Source organism: Mastigoproctus giganteus, chromosome 9 (assembly GCF_048544385.1).
Source record: "Mastigoproctus giganteus isolate SK-2022 chromosome 9, ASM4854438v1, whole genome shotgun sequence".
In the NCBI taxonomy this organism is placed as follows: domain Eukaryota; kingdom Metazoa; phylum Arthropoda; class Arachnida; order Uropygi; family Thelyphonidae; genus Mastigoproctus; species Mastigoproctus giganteus.
In genome coordinates, this window is record NC_143583.1 from 52,180,729 (window position 1) to 52,202,361 (window position 21,633).

General features: G+C 37.5%; 1 protein-coding gene across 5 annotated transcripts in view; it reads left to right on the forward strand.

Moving 5' to 3' along the window:
• LOC150080216 (histone-lysine N-methyltransferase 2C-like) overlaps positions 1–21,633 on the forward strand; it is a 1,301,638-nt gene that overhangs the window by 1,267,918 nt on the left and 12,087 nt on the right. For all 5 annotated transcript variants that reach the window (XM_090381514.1, XM_090381519.1, XM_090381517.1 and 2 more), the window contains 2 exons: positions 10,983–11,157; positions 20,744–20,860. In XM_090381514.1, coding sequence (XP_090237640.1) covers positions 10,983–11,157; positions 20,744–20,860 — 292 coding nt within the window. The remainder of the gene's footprint in view (positions 1–10,982; positions 11,158–20,743; positions 20,861–21,633) is intronic.

Genomic DNA, 21,633 nt, shown 5'->3' on the forward strand with positions numbered 1-21,633 from the left:
AGCAAAGGAATCGTGGATCCGTTTTACTTCATCAATTACTCAGTGCACTAGTACTAAGTTGGTCTGGGATAAAATCTGGAAAATGAAGGGAAAATATACATCCCACCCTTCTTCAATCCTAGATTATAATGGATGCACTATTGCAGATCCAACTGCAATAGCCAATTCACTTGGGGAAACATTCTCTAACATCTCTGCAACATCTTCATATTCCCCAGAGTTCCTGGTCCTGAAACATAAAATCGAAAAACAGGCACTTAATTTTAAGTCTAAGAGCGTCTATCAGTACAACAGGCTATTCACTATACAGGAACTGAAAAGAGCTCTTATTCTTTCCAAAGCAAGTGTTGTTGGACCAGATGGCATCCATTATGAAATGATTAAGCATCTTTCACCAAAATCTATGGATTATCCGCTCATTCTATATAACAGAATCTTTATTGAAGGGCAGTTTCCGGATTCCTGGCGCAAGGCAATCATTCTTGCCTTTGCTAAGCCAGGAAAGGATCCAAAAGTCACTACTAATTATCATCCTATTGCTCTGACTAGCTGTCTGTGCAAAATCCTGGAGAGAATGGTTAATTTTCGTTTAATGTGGTATTTAGAATCAAATGACCTCTCCAACATCCACTGCAGCTTCCGAAGGAACCGGTCCACTTTGGACCATCTTATTAGACTGGAAACATCCATCCAGGATGCTTTCCTAAAACATGAACACTTGGTGTCAGTGTTCTTTGCCATGGAGAAAGCATATGACACAACTTGGAGATTTGGCATCTTAAAAGATCTGCATAGCCTTGGTCTTAGAGGGCAACTCCCCATTTTTATTAAAAACTTTCTAGCCAATCGATCTTTCCAAGTTCATGTGGGATCCTCACTCTCTCGTTCCTTCAGCCAAGAGGAGGAAGTACCATAAGGATCAGTTTTAAGTGTCACACTTTTCGCCATCCATCAGAGTAAATTCCATCACAGAACAACTTCCTCCAACTGTAAACAGTGCCCTCTATGTTGATGACTTTAACATATTTCGTCAGTCATGCAACATGAGGGTTATTGAAAGACAACTGCAAAAAGCCATTGATCGCCTTAATTCCTGGGCAATTGCTAATGGCTTCAGGTTCTCGCCGGAGAAGACCGTTTGCGTACATTTTTGTCGTAAGCATAATCTTCATCCTGAACCTGAATTAAGGCTCTGACAAAATGCTATTCCAGTAGTGGCAGACACAAAATTCTTGGGACTCGTATTTGATAAAAAGCTGACCTTTCTGGATCACATCCGTCAACTCCGCACAAAGTGCACAAGAGGCTTGAATATTCTGCGCTCTCTTTCCTCTGCATCTTGGGGTGCGGATCGATGCACCCTACTACGCATGTACTGTGCACTTGTACGATCCAGACTAGATTACAGGTCCCTGGTATACAATTCGGCCAGAGACAGTGTACTTCGTTGGCTGGATCCTGTCCATCGTCTGGCTCTCCGTACAGCTATTGGAGCATATCGAACATCTCCTGTCCAGAGCTTATACGTCGAAGCAAATGAACCGCCATTAATGCTTCGACGTAATCAGTTGTCTTTAAAGTACGCTTTAAAACTAAAATCCCTGCCAGACCATCCTACGTGGCCATTCCTTTTTGAGCCAAGATAGGAAAATTTGTACAACACCCATAAGACTGCCAATCGTCCTTTTGGTATTCGTCTCCAAGAGCTACTCAAAGAACTTAATATCAAGGTAGACAAGGTTGCCCAAACACCAAAGCAACTCTTTTCACCCTGGCATGCTCATGTTCCAACATGTGACTTGTCCCTTAGAAATTGGGGAAAGTCGGACACTCCATCATCTGTCTACCTGCAGCTTTATTCAGCACACCGAGCTGAACATTCTGACTTCGCGCCAGTTTACACAGACGGTTCGAAGTCGGAATCATATGTGGATTCGGCTGCTGTCTTTACAGACAGCACCACATCGGAGCAGATTTCCTCTGAATGCAGCATATTTACTGCAGAGCTGCATGCTATAGAGTTAGCCTTGGATCACATTAGTAAATGCCTATACCAACAGTTCATTTTATATTCCAGTTCTCTCAGCGTGTTACAGGCTTTAATAACTGTGAGATATAATTCTCATCCAGTTCTGTCTAGCATTCAGCAGAAGGTTCACTTCTTCCGTGAACGTGAATATGATATCCGCTTCTGCTGGATTCCTGGCCACGTTGGGATTCGGGGAAATGATTTGCCTGACACCGCAGCCAAAACAGCAATTCCCAATAATAACCGCTGCCTGTCAGTCCCCTATACAGACTAAAGGCAAATAATGCACGAGAAGATACACTCCCAATGGCAAGATTCGTGGAATAGACAGACTACGAATAAATTATATCGTATAAAGCCTGTAATTGAACCGTGGCAGTCTAGTCTGAGCAGGAATCGTAAGGAGGAAGTTGTTCTTGCCCGGACCCGCATAGGACATAGTTATTTGACTCATTCGTTTTTGCTGAGGGCTGATGACCCTCCTATGTGTGAGTCCTGTGGCACAATTTTATCAATTAGACACATTTTAATTGACTGTCCAGATTTTAGCAATATCCGTTTGACCGCTTTTAACCATCTGACTGAGCCGATTTTATCCGACAATGACCATGTGTCTGCTATTTTTAGCTTTTTGAAATCAGTAAACCTTTTCACTCATATTTAAAAAATCTACCTTGTTATTGTTACTTGTTTACTGATATTTGTCTTTTAGTTTATACTTGTTTTTATACCTTGACTTAGTGACCTAAATCATTAAGCCACTGAAAATTTTACTTTTTATGACCAGGTTTTGGTGCATTATAGCCTTAGTCGCTAATGTGCTAATAAAACCCAAGCAACAACAAAAAAGAAAAAGCACCTTTCCCATTTCACCCATCCATTCACTCCAAATGTTTGTCTAGTTCTGCCTTGAACTTATTTAAGTTGCTGACCTCTTCTGCAACAGATGGAAGTTTGTTCCAACTATCAACCATCCGCTGGCTAAAGACGAATTTCCGCACATCTATTCTACAATTGTCTTTCCTGAATTTAAATTTATGCCCCATCAGGTGAGTAATCTGAGCAAGAGGAAGAATCCCATTAGCATTGAGCTTGCTCAATCCATTCAAGGCCTTATATGCCTTGATTAGATCATCTCGCAGGTGCCTAGTCTCCAGAAGTTGCAATTTGCAGAACTTAAGCCTTTCTTAGTAAGAGCACCCCTCTGTTCCCCCTCACCAATCTGGTTGCCCTTCTTTGTACTTGTTCTAGCAGCTCTACATCCTTCCTAAAATCAGGCCTCCAGATCTGTATACAGTACTCAAGGTATGGCCTGACCATTGCCTTATACAAGGGGACAATCACCCCCTTATCCCTGCTAGCAAAGTTCCTGTATATCATTGACAAGACACCATGAGCTACTCTTGCAGCCTTTTTGCACAGTTCAGAAAACTTCATATCTGACTGCACAATTACCCCCAGATCCTTTTCATTCTCCACTACCCTGAGTGTAGTAACACCCAGTTGATACAGAACTCAGGGGTTACTGCTACCCATATGCAGTACTTAACATTTGTCAATGTTAAACTTCAGTTGCCACCTCTCAGCCCATCTACTCAACTTTTTCAGATCCTGTTGCAGTGGCGTACTATCATTACTGTCATTAACAACCCTGCCAATCTTCGTATCGTGATCAATCCTCAACTCTGATATACCTTCATCAATATCATTGATAAATACTGAAAACAGCAGTGGGCCCAACACCGAACCCTGGAGAACTCCACTAATAACATTAATCCATGTAGAGCAGCATCCATTGATTACCACTCTCTGTCTTCTCCCACTCAACCATCCTTTTATCCATTGTAGCAACTTGCCCTTAATGCCATACTGCTCAAATTTGTACAGTAGTCTTCCATGTGCAACAGTATCAAAAGCTTTCTTTAAAGTCAAGTCTTTAATATCAATTTTGATATCAAAATTATTTTTTGCATCCAGTTTCTTTGTGACCACATCCAATCAAATTGGTCAGACAAGACTTTCCCCTTGACAAACTCATGCTGTGTCTGAATTATTACTACTGTCTTGTCTAGATGATCCTGCAATTCTTCTTTAACCAGTGACTCCATTATTTTCCTTGGAACAGAAGTCAAACTAACAGGTCTGTAATTATTCGTGTCACCCCAGCCTGTGGGTACTTCCCCTGAGTCCAAGGATGCTCTCATAATTATGGCTGGGGGTTTGCTTATTTCCTTTGCCACCTCCTTTAATATAACTGGATAGGTCCTATCCACCCTGGGTGCCTTCCTTATGTTTAACATATAATGTGAAAATATTGATATGTTCCATGTCATGAATATGGCATGTGTTCCCTCTTCAGTGACAATAATTTAACCCCAGGGACTCACATCTGGTGAGTTTGGGCTTGGCACACCCAGGGTCCTGAGCTGGATATCATCATTCTTCTGTTTCTTGATGAATCCCCTCTACTTCTGACTCTTGTTTACTCTCTCTCTCTCTCTCTCTCTCTCTCTCATGGTAATTCAGAAATTTTTTTTTGGCTGGTTCAGCATAAGCCTCAGGCTTCCTTGCACCATATGGCTAATGATAAAAAAAAAAAAAAAACTCTTCTACCCTTGAAGTTTGAGCACATTGAAAACAATCATTTGTTACAGTGGATACATTAAAATCTAAATTTTAATTCATTTATCTTTACAAGAAAAAAAAAATGACTGACTAATTTACAGTATTTTATTCTTTAAATTAACATTTTGTCAAAAATCAGTATGAAAATGAAATTTTCAGGCTTTATAGAAGCCTGAAACTATATGCACTTTTTGGCAATTATTCTTTGCCCAGGTAAACCATCAAAAAGTATATGTATTCACTATAACACTTTTATTACATAAACTTTATGTAATACAAAAAAATTTTTGCAAATTATAAGAATGGATCAAATAAAACATCAACTCTTTGAATGTTCTGATCTGCATCAGGGCAAATTAAGGCATGCACATGCATAGTTACATTACATCATGCATGGGTAGGAACATGGATTTGTCCAAAGTTATACACTGGGCCATAATACTGTTTTTTTTTTTTTTTTTTTTTAACTTAAGCAGAAATTCCAACAGCCATTTTATCACTATATGGCAGCCATGTACAAGGATAACTTCTTAAAGTGTTCTTAAAGTGTGGAGCAGTTTTTCAGTGATGTAAGAAATTTTAACAGGTGGCAGCACTTGCTACCTCCTAGTTGCCATTAATCAGGTGGCCATGCAAAAGGCATATGATAAAATACTGGTTGATCAATGTAATCCTACATTTGATAGCAACTGAAGTCAGCCAGTGATGCCAATGTCCACATCATGATTTCCTGTCATCTGCATTATAGTAAATTCATTGCTTCTAGAGTAGCAAAATGCTTGAATGACAAACTAAACACAGCTCATATGGGCATGGAACATCTGGTGCTGGATAATGGCTTCGTTGATTAACAAGTTGTGCTCACACTACAATATAGAGACTAAACGCATGAGCCAGCGACTACAAATCCATTATTAAAACGGCATGTAAGAAACACTGGTCTCAACTATGGCAAACTAAAATTAATGATAAACTCCTGCAGATTAAAAAAAAAAAAAGAACTACAGCAGTGGGTATCTAGTTTCAAGAGAAGCAGACAAGCAGAAGTGATTCTGGCAAGACTCTGCATGGATCATTCCCATCCAACTCATCTGTATTTGTTTATGAGTGGGAGCCCACATCGATGTTCTTTCTGCCAATCGTGGCTGACAAGCATATCCTCATTGAATGACCTCAACAGTCAAGTATCCAGAAATTCAGAAATCCAGAAAGTCCTTGTAAATTGGATAAAGAGGTGAACTCTTTATCCAATTTGCAAGGACCCTTAACTTTGTCACACATATTTGCAATAATGCAAATTTTGAATAACTGTTCAACTACTTGAGATGCATAAAGATATATAATAGTCCCTGATAGTCACAATTTGGGAAATTTAGGGAAGTTTTGATAAATCATGAACAGGCACAGATGGCCCTGGAAGCCCTTGTGCCAAAAAACCCCAATTACAACAACAAACAGTGAAAGCATGCAAGCTCTCCTCCATGAAAAAGAAAATTCATGTCTTTTGCAGCATTGTGCAAGTTATGTTGCCATTCTTTTTTGACCAAGGAGGACCATTTCCCGTAGACTGATTGCCTTATGGTATTATGTTAAATGTCCAGTTATGGAAAAACACTGGAATGGTTACTGTAGGCTAGTAAGAGCAAAAACCTCTTACAGCCATTGCTTCTCTCTCTCACACACACACACACACACACACACACACACACACACACACACACACACACACACACACACACACGCTGTTTCACCATATAAGAGAGAGAGCTCACCCTCCATACATTCCTGACTTTCCCCATGTGAATTACCATATCTTCGAACATCTGACATTTTCTTGGCCAGTGATGTCCAAGAGACTGTGACAGATTGATTCCACCAGCAACCAAGATTTTAGCTGAGAATATATCTCACTTTGTTACTTAATGGGAAAGGTGTCGGAATGCTGCAGATGATTTTGTTTAAAATGTGTCTCACAGGATCCAGAGTTTAAGTTTCATATGATCCTCCCTTATATAAACAATAGCATTTCACATATTGTATTATTCAGTTACAGTATTTTACATATGATGACACTTTCGGCATTATATTTGTGTCTGTATAATGTAATATCTGTACAGCAGTGTAATGAGAAATACCAAAGAAATTACCATTTTCTGTAAGTTTTCTGATGTTTGATCGTTATTAATTCTTATCCCTCCATTAATCTGGAGATTTTAGTGTATTCTATCATGCAGTAATCTTCAGTCCTTTTCTCTTCTTGAATTTTTCCATTTGCAGAGCATTGCCAATCATGTAAACTCAGGCATTCCAGTCAAGAATTTACTTTGTCTGTGCCATGCTGCCAATAAATTTTCTGTTTGTATTATTCCTTGCTGCTACCTGTTTATTCAGTAACTAGCATTTGGAAAGAGAGGTGACATATGATTTGGTTTGCCCACTTTCAGAGATATGGGAATGATGCTTCCTACCATAAATTTTCCTTAAACCATCTACAAGTGTTTGAGAGTTGTCCAACTTATTTTCTTAAGTTCTTCAAATACCTAAATGCTTTAAGTAAGAAAGATGTGGCAGTAGTTTGTCTAAGCAAGATCTGAATTGCCAGTCCCAGTTTTTGAATTTTACATGAGATATTCTGACTAAGTTGAAATACATACATCCTTTTTTGAATGACATCAGAGTTTTCTCTTTCCAAGCATTAATTATTGCTTGCTTGAAGTCAATTATAATTGATTCATGGCTTATAACATGAAAATAGTATTAATTCTTGAAATACCTGAATTTAGCACTCTTCTGCCAAAAAGGCATATACCAGTAGTGATAGTTCGGTATTATTACCTGTTTCATCTTGAGCATGAATTCAATATAGTTGTCGAAATTAAGTTGGAACTACTTTGAAAGTCCCGTCCATGATTCAGTATTTCACTTTTTTTTCAGGTGTGCTATATTCAGAACTGTGCTAAATACCAAGATTTGCTCCTGGTTGAATGAAGACTCTTTCATGAAGAAGGGCTCATCTTCACTAGCACAGACAAGATAATGGGACATCTGGGTTCTCAATCATTATCAACTCAGCTGGCATATTTGCCCAGCAAGGACATATCATCATTTGGGTAAGTGCTTCACAGTTTGGCAGTGATGGCCAGCTTGTTTTGTCCATGGATGTTATAATAGTCTGGACAGCTTGTATAGAAACAGTCTCCATTTTGAACGGTCCTTTCTTTCTTTTGGTGCTTACCTTCTCTTCGAGAGTTCTATTTGAATCCAGACTAGTTCTGTTATAATTGTGTGATTATCCTTAAAATAGTTTTATCCATGTCCCTTTTCTGAAGTAATTCACCAATTCTGCATCGAATTAAGTTTCGAACAAACCAAAAATAAATGAATACATTTTTTTTTTTTTTTAAACAAATAATTTCCTGCTTTCAGTGGAGAGTTATTATTTGTATCTGAAATGAATAGTGCTATAATTTTGGCCTTGCTTTTAAATATAACACTATCTCACTTCAATACATTAACTTTATGAGGTGAAATACAAATGGTGATCTATTCCACAAGCAAGTAAATATTACATTACGAAAATATATTATAATACCTGCTTATTTGGTTTAAACAAGTTACACTAGTTCACAAAACAAACTAGATTTCATTATATCATCATGATACAAGAGCATATAATTTGCATATGGCCACATTCCAATATAGCTTATCATATAAATTGTAGTTTAAAAATTAAAGAACCAATTACTGAAACTGTGAACCTGTATACAAAGCAAGTTGATTATTTCAACTATCTTTCAGAAAGCATGAAAAAAATTTAATTTATACTTAACATTTGATTACTATATAAAATGTAAGTCATTCTTTCAGAGTATTTTATCATCTGTTTTTCAGCACCATGGAAATGGCCAACATTGTTTGTGAATACATATGATGTAATCCAACAATGAGTAGCAAAGGTATAAATATTAATTAACTGTCAAGTTTGCTTTCATTTGTATTGGGCTGCCCACAAGATCATTCAAAAACTCCATAACTAATAATAACTTTGTTGGATATGTACAACTTATGTTGATCATAGAATAGTAAATACAGTAACAAAATGATAACAGTGATTTGATCACCATCTTACTGGATGGAAGTGATGGCTGAGCATACATGACTGAAGTGCAAGTTGCAATAAACCAAAAATATCTGTGTTTTCAGAATCATTGCAATTAAATTGGGCTGATAAATTTTAACAATTAACAACAAAATTATAAAAATTATGGAACTATTTTGAGCAGTACTGCAACAGAACTTACTCACTAATCTATGTATATCAAAACATGGAGAATTTAAAATCTAAAAAAAAAAAAAAAAAAAAACAAGCTTTCTTTCCAAGCCATGTACTGAGGATGAAAACTAGTTCAGGTTTCCAGTATTGTTTCTTATTTTATATTGTTCAAACCATAGGAAATGATGTGCACATTTCTATTTGGGAATTTTTCTTTCATTTCATTAGTTTTTTAAATTCTTCATGTTTAATTATGCATACACAAAGTGGGTGATCATTGTAAAATAAAAAGGTTAAATGTCATATATATTATTCATGATATCTTGCAACTTAAGGTTCCTTTGACCATGAAGCAAAATATGACTTATTTATTATGTAAAATCACATGATGAGTTGATACAGTTGATAAATTTTGTCAGTGTATCTCTTCATAGCACACCTGGGATTGATTTCTGGCAAAGCTGTTGAGAAAAAAAAATTGTTCAAGAAATGTGTTTCTGATTTTGAAAAAAAAAGTATAGATACTAAATTTAAAAGTAGCAAACTAACTTTGGAATAATTCATTTTTCTTGTGTTACATTATCATAAAAATGCACATTTTGAGATTTTTGAATATGTAATCTTTAAAAAAAAATCTCAAAATATATAAAATTTGTAAAAAATTACTTATAAAGCTACAGAAATGTTATGTGCATAAATTAACTCCTTAACCTTCATAAAAACCAGCTCAGTAGGCATCCAAAAAATAGTTTTTGGATGCCTACTGAGCTGGTTTTTTTTTTTTTTTTTTTCTTTTTTTTTAATTGCTGTTCTTTTAGTTTTAACAGAATTAATGATGCAGGTCAAAAGGTGAAATCTATGATAAAGGAATTCTCAAATTCCCATAGTTATCCCTGTAATAAATATGTTAATTTTTAATTTTATTTCTTTATTTTTTGTACATATAAAATACACCTGGCATTCCTGCTTGAGGACTAAAGAGAGACATTTTGATTGATATATATAATTTATGGTCTAAATAATGATTTCATTTATTTTCCAGTTTTTGGAGTCCATTGAAAAGGAAAGTAGTGTGTATATTCCTTTTAAAACTCATATTTGGAATTTGTACCGTACTTTGATTTGTTAACTCTCCTCCACCCTGAATTAATTCAAAGTAGAAGTTTATGAAGTTCAGTTTGAAGTTGGCACCAACAGTTGAGCAAAATTTTGTTTTCATCCTTCTGGAAAAAAATTAAATAGAAACAAACACTCTAGATAATGTCATTACAAGGAATAGATATTTTAATATGATTCCAAGAAAAAAGGCAGAGCAAAACAGTAGAAGACAGTATGTTCTCCAAAGATAAAAAATAAGGCATTGTACACTTGGCATTCATTTTCCAAAGCATTTGAGGAGAAAGGTGTTATACAAGAGACAATTTCGGATGGAAACAATGGATTGTTCAGATGTCCTCTAGAGGGAATGAAAGGAACACACATAATCCAGTAGCATATATTGAGGTAACTAAAATCAATATCAATAAACAACTTTCAGAAATTCTTCCAATTATGGCAGAAGAAAATGGTATCATATAGAGGTATCAGGGAATTGGGAAGAATTTAATATAAGGGAATAAAAGTAAATAATTAGTAAGTTCAATTTTAACTTAAAAATTCATTCTAAAACTTTCTAGCTAAATCTGATATAAGCATTTTATGTTATAGCAGCTTTTATGCTGTATATAACTATTAAATTTATATTTAGCCTTAAAAAATTTAGATATTTTTATGTTTGTGGATGCAATTTTTGCTATATGCCTTCAGTTGTAAATCAAATATTCTGATATCTGTGTAGATCTATGGTTATACCTTATGTATAAAGCAGATTTTACATCATTAGAGAACTTCTATCTTATGTTGCAGCAAGGTTCTAATATTTTAGTTGGTGCGCAGTGTGTTTTTGCAATTTCTAATCAGATCTTAAAATGTGTCCTGGTGAATGCTGTACCTACTGTTGTCATATAAATATTTCTTAAAATATTCTTAAATTTTTTTTTTTTTTTTTTTTTGTAGGCCACATACACTTCACACTAGCAACACATCACGCTCTTCTCTACAGTCATCCTTAGGTGGGGTAGAAGTCAGCTCCCCTTATATTAAGCAGTTTGTCCATTCTAAATCATCACAGTACCGCAAGATGAAAACAGAATGGAGAAATAATGTATATTTGGCTCGATCGCGAATACAGGTAAGTTTCAGGTGATAACTTCATCTTATCAAAAGTAAATTGGGTCAAGTGAAACATCACACAAAAAGTGTGTGATATTTTACTTTATTTGGTTTTAGCTTACACTAAGGCACCAATCTAAATTTGTTTATAATTGGCTTGATTAAATTGCCATATTGGCTATTAATTAATTATTAAATTAATTTTTGTATATTCCTTCTACAACACCCTTATTCTTTATTTAGGTTCTCCCCAGTTTGTTTCTTCATTATGTGTATGTATGGTACTATTTTTCATTGCATTCACATTTGGTTTATCCATTTTGCTAACATACTGTTAATTTAATTTAATTTAACTTAAATTACACACATGCGTGCGCGCGCGCACACACACACACACACACACGCTGTTTAATACCCCCCCCCTCGACGTGGGCACCTGTACGTGGTGAGGGGACCTCCCAGTGACGCTGCTGGACTTCCAGACTAGCATCACTGGGATCCAACGCCCACAGCCTAGGTTCCGGGCTTACATCAATGGAATCCGGCGTGTTTGCCGTGCGCTGCGACCCGTGGAAATTCGGAAAGGGGGATCCTGGTGGTTGAGGGGCCCAGCTTCAATACACCACTTTGGCCCCTGCTTCGACAAGACGGGTGGTCCTGGAAGGCCCGGCTAGGATCAATCGGCTAGTAGGTTCGCCTGCGAGGGTCAACCGTGTCAATGCCACGCCCCTACCCTCATGGTCCGAGGGACAGGATTCAGGCTGGCGGCGGTGCGGGTATAGTGTCTGGGTAGCCCTGGCGTCCCACTCCCGAGCGCATTTATTGCATGCCGGGTAGTGGGCGTCCCTTTGGGCTCCGTGGTGGGTGGGGAGCCCGGGCACTGAACAATTTAAAAACCTATATGAATCCTGATAAACATATTTCTTCAGGGGCCCCAACCCGGTCCCTATCTGCAAACATAGACGAAGATCCAGATAGTATTATTAGTACAAAGAGGCAGCGAACAGAAGTAACATCAGGGCCTGTACCAAGGTTCCTAATAATGCACTCAACCGGTGAAAAACCGATTGGTAAAATGTCGCCCTTTTTCATTCAAAAAGGGTTGGATGGGTTAGCAGGTTCACCCAAGTCAGTTAAGAGGCTCCGTTCTGGAGACCTCTTAATTGAAACTAAAAATGACAGGCAATCAGAACACCTACTCCGAACAACATCAATCGGAGGAATCCCTATAACAGTGACACCACACAGAACACTCAATTCATCTAGAGGTGTCATTTCGGAGTGGGACCTTCTCGACGTATACGAGGAGGAAATCTGCTCCGAATTAAAACCACAGGGAGTCATTGCCGTCAAGAGAATCACTGCGCGAAGGGATGGAAAAATTGTTAAAACCAGGAGCGTTATCCTGACTTTTAACACTCCTAAACCTCCTGATGAGATTAAAGCTGGATACATCAACTGTTCAGTGCGTCCATACATTCCGAACCCTTTACGGTGTTTCAAATGCCAGAAGTATGGACATTCTCAAATGGCCTGCCGCGGAGTCCTTGCATGCGCTCGATGCGGTGCAAAGGACCACGAAACATCAGCATGTTCAGCCGCAAAACCCACCTGTATTAACTGTGAAGGCGAACACCCGGCCTATTCACTAGCATGCCAGAGGTGGAAAGAAGAAAAAGAAATTCAACGGCTGAAGGCAGAGCTAAATATATCATACCAGGAGGCAAGGAAATCGGTCAAACCCCTGAATATCAACAGACCTACCTACGCCCAGAAGGTAGCAGGGAGATGTTCCGTCGGAACTCAGACGGACATGACCATTCCTCCAAAGGAGTCTTTCACTCCCATCGCGCGTTACCTTTTAAGTTCTCAAAAACCTGCGCAGAAGGACCAATCAGCTGCCACTCCTATATCGGTACCTCCTAACGCTCCACAAGTTCCAAAGGTAACTATTAAAGAAAAGAATAAAAAAGGGGAAGTACCCCCTAGTACCCAAGAAAAGATGGATGTGGAGCAGAAGGAGGTACCCGAAGAGTCAGTCTTGGAACTCTTTGCGGAGGAGGAAATGGACACGGGACAGCGTCCATTCTTCCCCAAAAAAGACAAATCCAAGACTGATAAAAGTAAGCCCTCAGCACCTCGGAAGCCGCCTGATGGACCCACCAAGCCAAAATAATGGCTAAATTCCTACAATGGAATTGTCGTGGATTCTGGCGAAATATAGATGACATCAAGGCCCTCCTGCAAAAGCACGAGCCAGTTTGCTTTTGCTTGCAGGAGACATATCTAAAGGCAAATGATGATCCCACCATGCACAACATCACAGTTTTTCGAAAGGATAGAATTACGGATGGCTCTGTACATGGGGGAGTGGCTATCCTTGTGGGTAACCATACCCCAGTGCAGCCCTTGCTACTTACAACCAGCATAGAGGCTGTTGCAATTCGCCTTTCAGTGGGTTTCTTATTAACTGTATGCTCTATTTATTTGCCACCTGGGACTGACATCTCCCAGGCAGACCTTGATGATCTTCTAATGCAGCTGCCTCCCCCTTTCTTACTTCTTGGGGATTTTAATGGACATAACACCCTGTGGGGTAGTGCAAACATCAATGGAAGGGGACGAGTCATAGAGCGTATGCTCAATGACAATGACCTTTCCCTTCTAAATACTGGAACAAACACCTTTTTCCACATGCCTACCCGTACTTTTTCTGCCATTGATCTCTCTATCTGCTCCCCTTCTCTACTCCCTTCACTCACCTGGGAAGTGGAGGAGAATCCATACGGTAGTGATCACTTCCCCGTGATAACCTTACAACACAGTGGGAGACCATGTCTTCCCTTCAGGTTACCACGGTGGAAGATTGATCAGGCTGACTGGACTGCCTTCCAACACCATGCAAATTTTGATCTTAGTATAGTCAGTCAAGAGCCTATCAATGATGCAGTTAAGTACATCACAGAAAATATTGTCCAAGCAGCTGCTAATGCTGTCCCAAAAACATCAGCCCGGTTTCCACCATTTCCTAAACCTTGGTGGAATTCACAATGCACAGCAGCAAAAAAGGCTCAAAACAAAGCGTGGGGGATATTTCGCCGATATCCTACCACGAACAACCTTATAGCCTTCAAACGTGCACGAGCCAAAGCACGCTACATCCGTCGTCAGAGTCAAAAGCAATCGTGGATCCGTTTTACATCATCTATTAACCAGTCTACCAACTCTAAGGTAGTCTGGGATAAAATCCGGAAAATGAAGGGAAAATATACATCCCACCCTTCTTCAATCCTAGATTATAATGGATGCGCTATTGCAGATCCAACTGCGATAGCTAATTCTCTTGGGGAAACATTCTCCAAGATCTCGGCAACATCTTCGTATTCCCAAGAGTTTCTGGTCCTGAAATATAAAATCGAAAAACAGGCACTTAGCTTTAAATCTAAGAGCACTTATCCCTACAACGGGGATTTCACTATTCTGGAACTGAAAAGGGCCCTCGCTCTTTCCAAAGCAAGTGCCGTTGGACCAGATGGCATCCATTATGAAATGATTAAACATCTTTCATCAAAATCTATGGATTGTCTGCTCCTTCTGTATAACAGAATCTTTACTGAAGGGCAGTTTCCGGACTCCTGGCGAAAGGCTATCATTCTTGCCTTTCCTGAAGCAGGAAAGGATCCAAAAGTCACCACCAATTATCGTCCTATTGCTCTGACTAGCTGTCTGTGCAAAATCGTGGAGAGAATGGTTAATTCTCGTTTAATATGGTACTTAGAATCAAACGACCTTCTCTCCAAAATCCAGTGCTCAAAACCGGTCCACTCTGGACCATCTTATTAGATTGGAAGCATCCATTAGGGATGCTTTCCTAAAACGCGAACACTTGGTGTCGGTGTTCTTTGACATAGAGAAAGCGTATGACACAACTTGGAGATTTGGCATCTTAAAAGATCTGCATAGCCTTGGTCTTAGGGGGCAACTCCCCATTTTTATTCAAAACTTTTTAGCCAATCGATCGTTCCAAGTTCGTATGGGATCCTCACTCTCTCGCTCCTTTAGCCAAGAAGAGGGAGTACCACAAGGATCAGTATTAAGTGTCACGCTTTTTGCCATAAAAATAAATTCCATCACAGAACAACTTCCTCCAACTGTAAACAGTGCCCTCTATGTTGATGACTTTAGCATTTTTTGCCAGTCGTGCAACATGAGGGTTATTGAAAGACAACTGCAGAAAGCCATTGATAATCTGAATGTCTGGGCACTTGCTAATGGCTTCAGGTTCTCGCCGCAGAAGACCGTTTGCGTACACTTTTGTCGCAAGCGTAATCTTCATCCTGAACCTGAATTAAGGCTCGGACAAAATGCTATTCCAGTAGCAGCGAACACAAAATTCTTGGGACTCATATTCGATAAAAAATTGACCTTTTTGGATCACATTCGCCAACTCCGCACAAAGTGCACAAGAGCCCTTAATATACTCCGCTCGCTGTCCTCCTTATCTTGGGGTGCAGACCGATGCACCCTTTTACGGCTTTACCGTGCACTTGTGCGATCCAAATTAGATTATGGGTCCCAAGTATATTCTTCAGCCAGAGACAGTGTACTTCGATGGCTGGATCCTGTCCATCATCAGGCTATACGTATTGCTACTGGAGCATTTCGAACATCTCCTGTCCAGAGTTTATACGTCGAAGCAAACGAACCACCGTTATCGTTTCGACGTAAGCAGTTGTCTTTAAAGTACGCTTTAAAACTGAAATCCCTGCCAGACCATCCTACGTGGCCCTTCGTTTTTGAGCCACGATGGGAAAACTTGTACAACACCCGTAAGACTGCCAATCGTCCTTTTGGTATTCGTGTCCAAGAGCTACTGAACGAACTCAATATCAAGGTAGACAAGGTTGCTCAAACATCAAAGCAACCGCTGCCACCCTGGCATGCTCGTGTCCCGGCATGCGACTTGTCGCTTAGAAACTGGGGAAAGTCGGACACTCCATCATGCGTCTACCTGCAGCTTCATTCAGCACACCGAACTGAATATTCCGACTTCGCGCCAGTCTACACAGACGGCTCGAAGTCGGAATCATATGTGTGCTCTTCTGCTGTCTTTACAGACATCACTATATCAGAGCAGATTCCCTCTGAATGCAGCATATTTACTGCAGAGCTGCACGCTGTAGAGTTAGCCTTGGATCATATTAGTAAGTGCCAATACCAACGGTTCCTTTTATATTCCGACTCTCTTAGCATGTTACAGGCTGTAATATCTGTGAGGTATAATCCCCATCCAGTTCTGTCTAGCATTCAGCAGAAGATTGACGTTCTCCATGATCGTGAATATGACATCCGCTTCTGCTGGATTCCGAGCCACATTGGGATTAGGGGAAATGATTTGGCTGACGCCGCAGCCAAATCAGCAATTCCCAATAATAACCGTTGCCTGTTAGTCCCTTATACAGACTACAGGCAAATAATACATCAAAACATACACTCCCAATGGCAGGACTCGTGGAATGGACAGACTGCGAATAAATTATATCGTATAAAGCCTGTAATTGAACCGTGGCAGTCTTGTCTGCGCAGGAATCGTAAGGAGGAAGTTGTTCTAGCTCGTCTCCGCATAGGACACAGTCATCTTACACATTCTTTTCTGCTGAGGGCAGATGACTGTCCTATGTGCGAGCAATGCGACACCATTTTATCTATTCATCACATTTTAACCGTATGTCCACGTTTTAGACACGAACGTGATTTATACTTTACCGTTTTTAGTCATCTGGCTGAGCCTTATACACTCAGTCAGATTTTATCTGACAATGACCATGTGTCTGCTGTTTTTAGCTTTTTAAAATCAATAAACATTTTTACTGCCATATAAAATTTACATTTTATTGTTCTTTTCTATTGATTTATCTTTTATACTTTTGTTATTATTTATTTTGACATGGTGACCTAACTAGTTAGGTCACTGAAAGTTTAAATTTTTATTAATGACATGGTCTTGGCGCATTATAGCCTTAGTAGCTAATGCGCCAATAAAACCAAAACAAACCTGCTGTTTAATAACATCATGAAAAATGCTTATTCAGTTACAAAACGTGTTAAAAAACACCTTGTATACAACACAACAAAATTAAAAAATATAAATTAAGTATGGCGAACCCAAGTACAAAGTTAACAAGTACAAAGCTAACCCAAGCACGGTACTAAGTACTATAGGTTCTAATACCTCTCGTGTTTGGGATTCACATAAAAAAAAAAAAAAAGTACAAAGTGAATACAAAGAAAATTCATTGCTATAGCTATAAGAGAGAAGGTGATACCAAATTAAGAATGGTATAGTTGAAGGATAATTCCTAATATAATTTGATAGCTATTATCCTGTTTGAAAGGTGGGTGCTGCTAATTGAAATAAATTTAGCAGCACCTTCTTCCACTCTCTCTTTGCAATAGTAATGTATTGGTTTGTTTTCTTTGTATTCACTCCTTATTTGGCTTGGCCATTCTTCATATATTTTCTTAATTTTATAGTTCAATTTAATTTTACTTTATTCTGACAACTTGCACTTGGACATGTGTTGTAACCAGAATTGCTTACCTTACTGTGTTACTATTTTTGTTCTTCCTTCCTTCATTTTTTTATTATATTATTTATTTAAGTTAATTTATATACACTATATATACTTTAATATAAAGATTCATATCATCTACATAGATGTACCCAAAAACCAGTAATGAAGTGCTGAAATAAAGATGAAATGCAAGGAATTATCCTTCCTTCATTTTTTTTATTATATTATTTAAGTTAATTTATATACACTATATATATACTTTAATATAAAGATTCATATCATCTACATAGATGTACTCAAAAACCAGTAATGAAGTGCTGAAATAAAGATGAAATGCAAGGAATTAAAGTAATTACAGCAGGCACTCATTATAACGTGATTTGCTATAGTGCTGTTTTTATATTATAACCCATATCTCACTCTAACGCTGTCACAACTCACTATAACGCTCTTTTACCTGCATACAGATTGAATTTTTGGCATGTTTAACGAAAACGTTTCATCTGATGTGGTCAATATCTTGAAAATGAATAGCAAAGTTTCCCATGCTGACGCGTTTTTTTTCCCACACTCAGTGAAATTTTCTCCCATGCTAATTTAATTGCACTGTGGTAACTTGTTACGATCAACATTTTAAAAAATGATCGAATATTGCTTGTAATATTTGCGTTATATGCATTTATCCGAAGTCGGTACAGTGTTAGACATCGTCTGTAACAGACAGTTTACTCGAACATTGTATCATAATTAATGCAATGCAGTTACATATCCGAAGATTGATAATGGCGAATAAGAATTAAAAAGGAACAACGTCTGGATGCAGTACCGAAGCCTACTAAGTTAAGAAAAATACCGAATTTGAAAATTAAAATATACGTTTTGAAGCGAATCGTTCAATGATAAGTGGATGTGTGCAATAATTTAGGACTGGCAGGTTCAACTGTAAGAACAATTATAAAAAATAAAGAATTAATTTTAGCAGCGGAAAAGACAGCTGTTCCACTGCAAGCGACTAGGCCGACTATTATAATTGAAATGGAGAGACTTCTAAATAATTTTATTGAAGATAATATCCAACGCACAATTCCATTTAGTTAAATATTATTAAAGAAAAAGCGATTAGCCTATATGATGATCTGAAGAAAGCTCACCTTTAAAAAAAAAAAAAAAAAAAAATGTGGAACCATTTAAAGCTAGTAAGGGCTGGTAAGATAGATTTAAAATCCAGGGAGAAACTGCAAGTGCAGATCAAGAAGTAGCCGAAACTTTCAAGAAAGAACTTCTAAAAATTATTGAAGAGTGGTGTTAAACGTCTCAACAAATTTTTAACATAGATGAAACAGGACTTTTTTGGAAACTAATGCCTAAAAGAAGTTTCATATCAAAAGAAGAAAAAGAAAAAAACATGCCAGGCTTCAAAAGTGGTGAAGGATCGGTTGACTTTATTGTTGGGTAGTAATGCTGCGGGGATTTTAAAGTAAAGCCCCTTTTAGTTTACTAGGAAGACGGCCAAAGTACAACCCAAAATAGACCAAAGTTACAAAAACTCGACAGCCCAGGGCCATCGGATTAATAAATTCATCAATAAATTTGGATTAATAAATTCATAAATTCATTAATAAATTAATAAATTCATGATTTTAAGTTTAATTTTGATACGTAATGTAGTTACTTACCACATAATTATATACATATGTAATGGAGAATATTTTATAGGTACAAATTTTTAATATTAAATATTTTGACCGACATTTGTGTGTCTTTTCGCTACCATTTATTATTGATTAAGAAATATCCTATGACATAGGCCGCAACTCACAAATACATGTTACATTATTGTAATATGGTGCTCACTTAGCGCTCTGTTTTTCGGGAATGAATTATCAGCGTTAAGCAGGGGTCACCTGTAATGTTTTACTATATTATAATATGTCATTCAATAATTTTGATTCAAGTAACGATAGTTCTGCAACCTGTGTATAATGAAAATACCAGTACAGTTCAATAATAATACAAATTTACAAGGTGTAACCACAGACGCCAATTTTAGCACGCCCATGTTTTTTTATGGCGGAAAATGTTCACGGCACTTTAAAATTCACATTTTTTTTTTTTTTTTTTTTAGGTTTCATTTTATATTAAATCAGTGACTGTGAAACCGCGAATAGCGGGGGTTTACTGCATTTTAAACATTAGATTTTGCTGTAATCTGGCATAAAGGGACCATTGGTCTGACAGAAAGTAACCTTTCTGTTACTTTCTGACATACAACTTCATCTTCTAAAAAGGAAATAACCGAATATTTGATTGGAAGTTATGGTTATGTGTACACTTATGTACCCCTTATGGGGTGTTTTTTTTTTTTTTATAAAAGTAATAGTTCAGAAAATTGTGTTTTCGACCATGGTCAGAGATTCCTATACATGTAAAAAACCAGTGTACTCTAGATCAATTAAAGTTCTATAACAATAAGAAAAAAGTATTTTTTAACTTTTACACATCAATATGGCAATTAATTCATGTATCATTTACATCGGTTTATCACATTTAATTTCTTGTTTTGTCACTTGTATCTTCTCTTTTATATTTGAAATTCTTCATTGAACTTTCAGGCTTCTCTGACTTTTCGTTTAGTTTTAATTTAATCAACCTGTATGCTTTTAAATTTGACAAGTCAGAGAAAGATTAGTACCTTTTCTCTCATGGCCATATTATTATCTTTTTAATTTTATGGTGCAGTATGGCCACAGATGCCATTGCACCTAATAAATCCCCAAACAAACAACAATCTTTAATTTTAGTTTCAATGCACCTTGTTGTCTTCTGTCTCTCATCATTACTGTTCTAGGTGTATGTTCTAAATATATGAACATTTTCTGAATCTTTCATTATATAATAGATTTAGAATTAACAGTTAGTTTTATTTCATTACTAAAAGCAACCGCCATAAAAATTATTTTCTCCTCGTAGTCATTTTTTTTTTTAAGTTAGAGTTGCCTATAATACATTGCTATATCATTGCTAATTTAGGGACTTGGACTGTATGCTGCCAGAGATATTGAGAAACATACAATGGTAATTGAATATATTGGCCAACTCATTCGAAATGAAATAGCAGAAAGAAATGAAGCCATTTATGAAGCTCAGGTAAGTATCCATTTTGTGAAGTTTGAAAAGCAAATTGCATTAAACCTGAACTTTAAACAAAAAAATCTATTCTAAAAACTAAGTTAAAATTTAAATTGTAACTCCTATTCTACTTTTTTTTTTTTTATTGCTGACCGACAGTTTTTCATCATACAAGAGAATGCTTTAGACAATTTTCTTAGAAAAAATCATATTACTATCCAGTTATTTTATACCCATTGAGTGTATAACAGTACAGATCAGTTGTAGGCTAGCTTTCCATCCACTATTTTCCTCTGTGCTCTCCTATTTCCTGTTGGAACTTTAGTCAGAGATTAGAATAAAGAGGGCTAGCCAGAGCATGTCCTTTCCATTTGCTATCTTGACACTCTCAATTCATCTTCCTCTTGGTCTAGTTGCAACTATCACCATTCAAAAAGTGGAAATTGAGGTTTAATATTTATATTAATATATATTGATATTAATATATTAACATTGATATGCTGATAGTGCTTGATAATGAAGTATTGATAATACTGCATTCAAGTTATAGTGGTAGTAGTTATAATCCCAAAATAGCATTCCAGTTGGGTGGCACCAAACTTAGGGTAGTGTATTATGTAAAAGAAACCTAGGGGTAATTGTACAGTCCTGTCTGCAGTGTTCTCTGAGCACTGCAGACAGGCTGCTAGGACAGTTCATTGCATTCTATCGGTGATATACATAGTGGACATAGGAGTTGAGAGTCAAGTGGCACTAGTGATTGCCCACAACTCTGCTGTTGATTCTCTTGT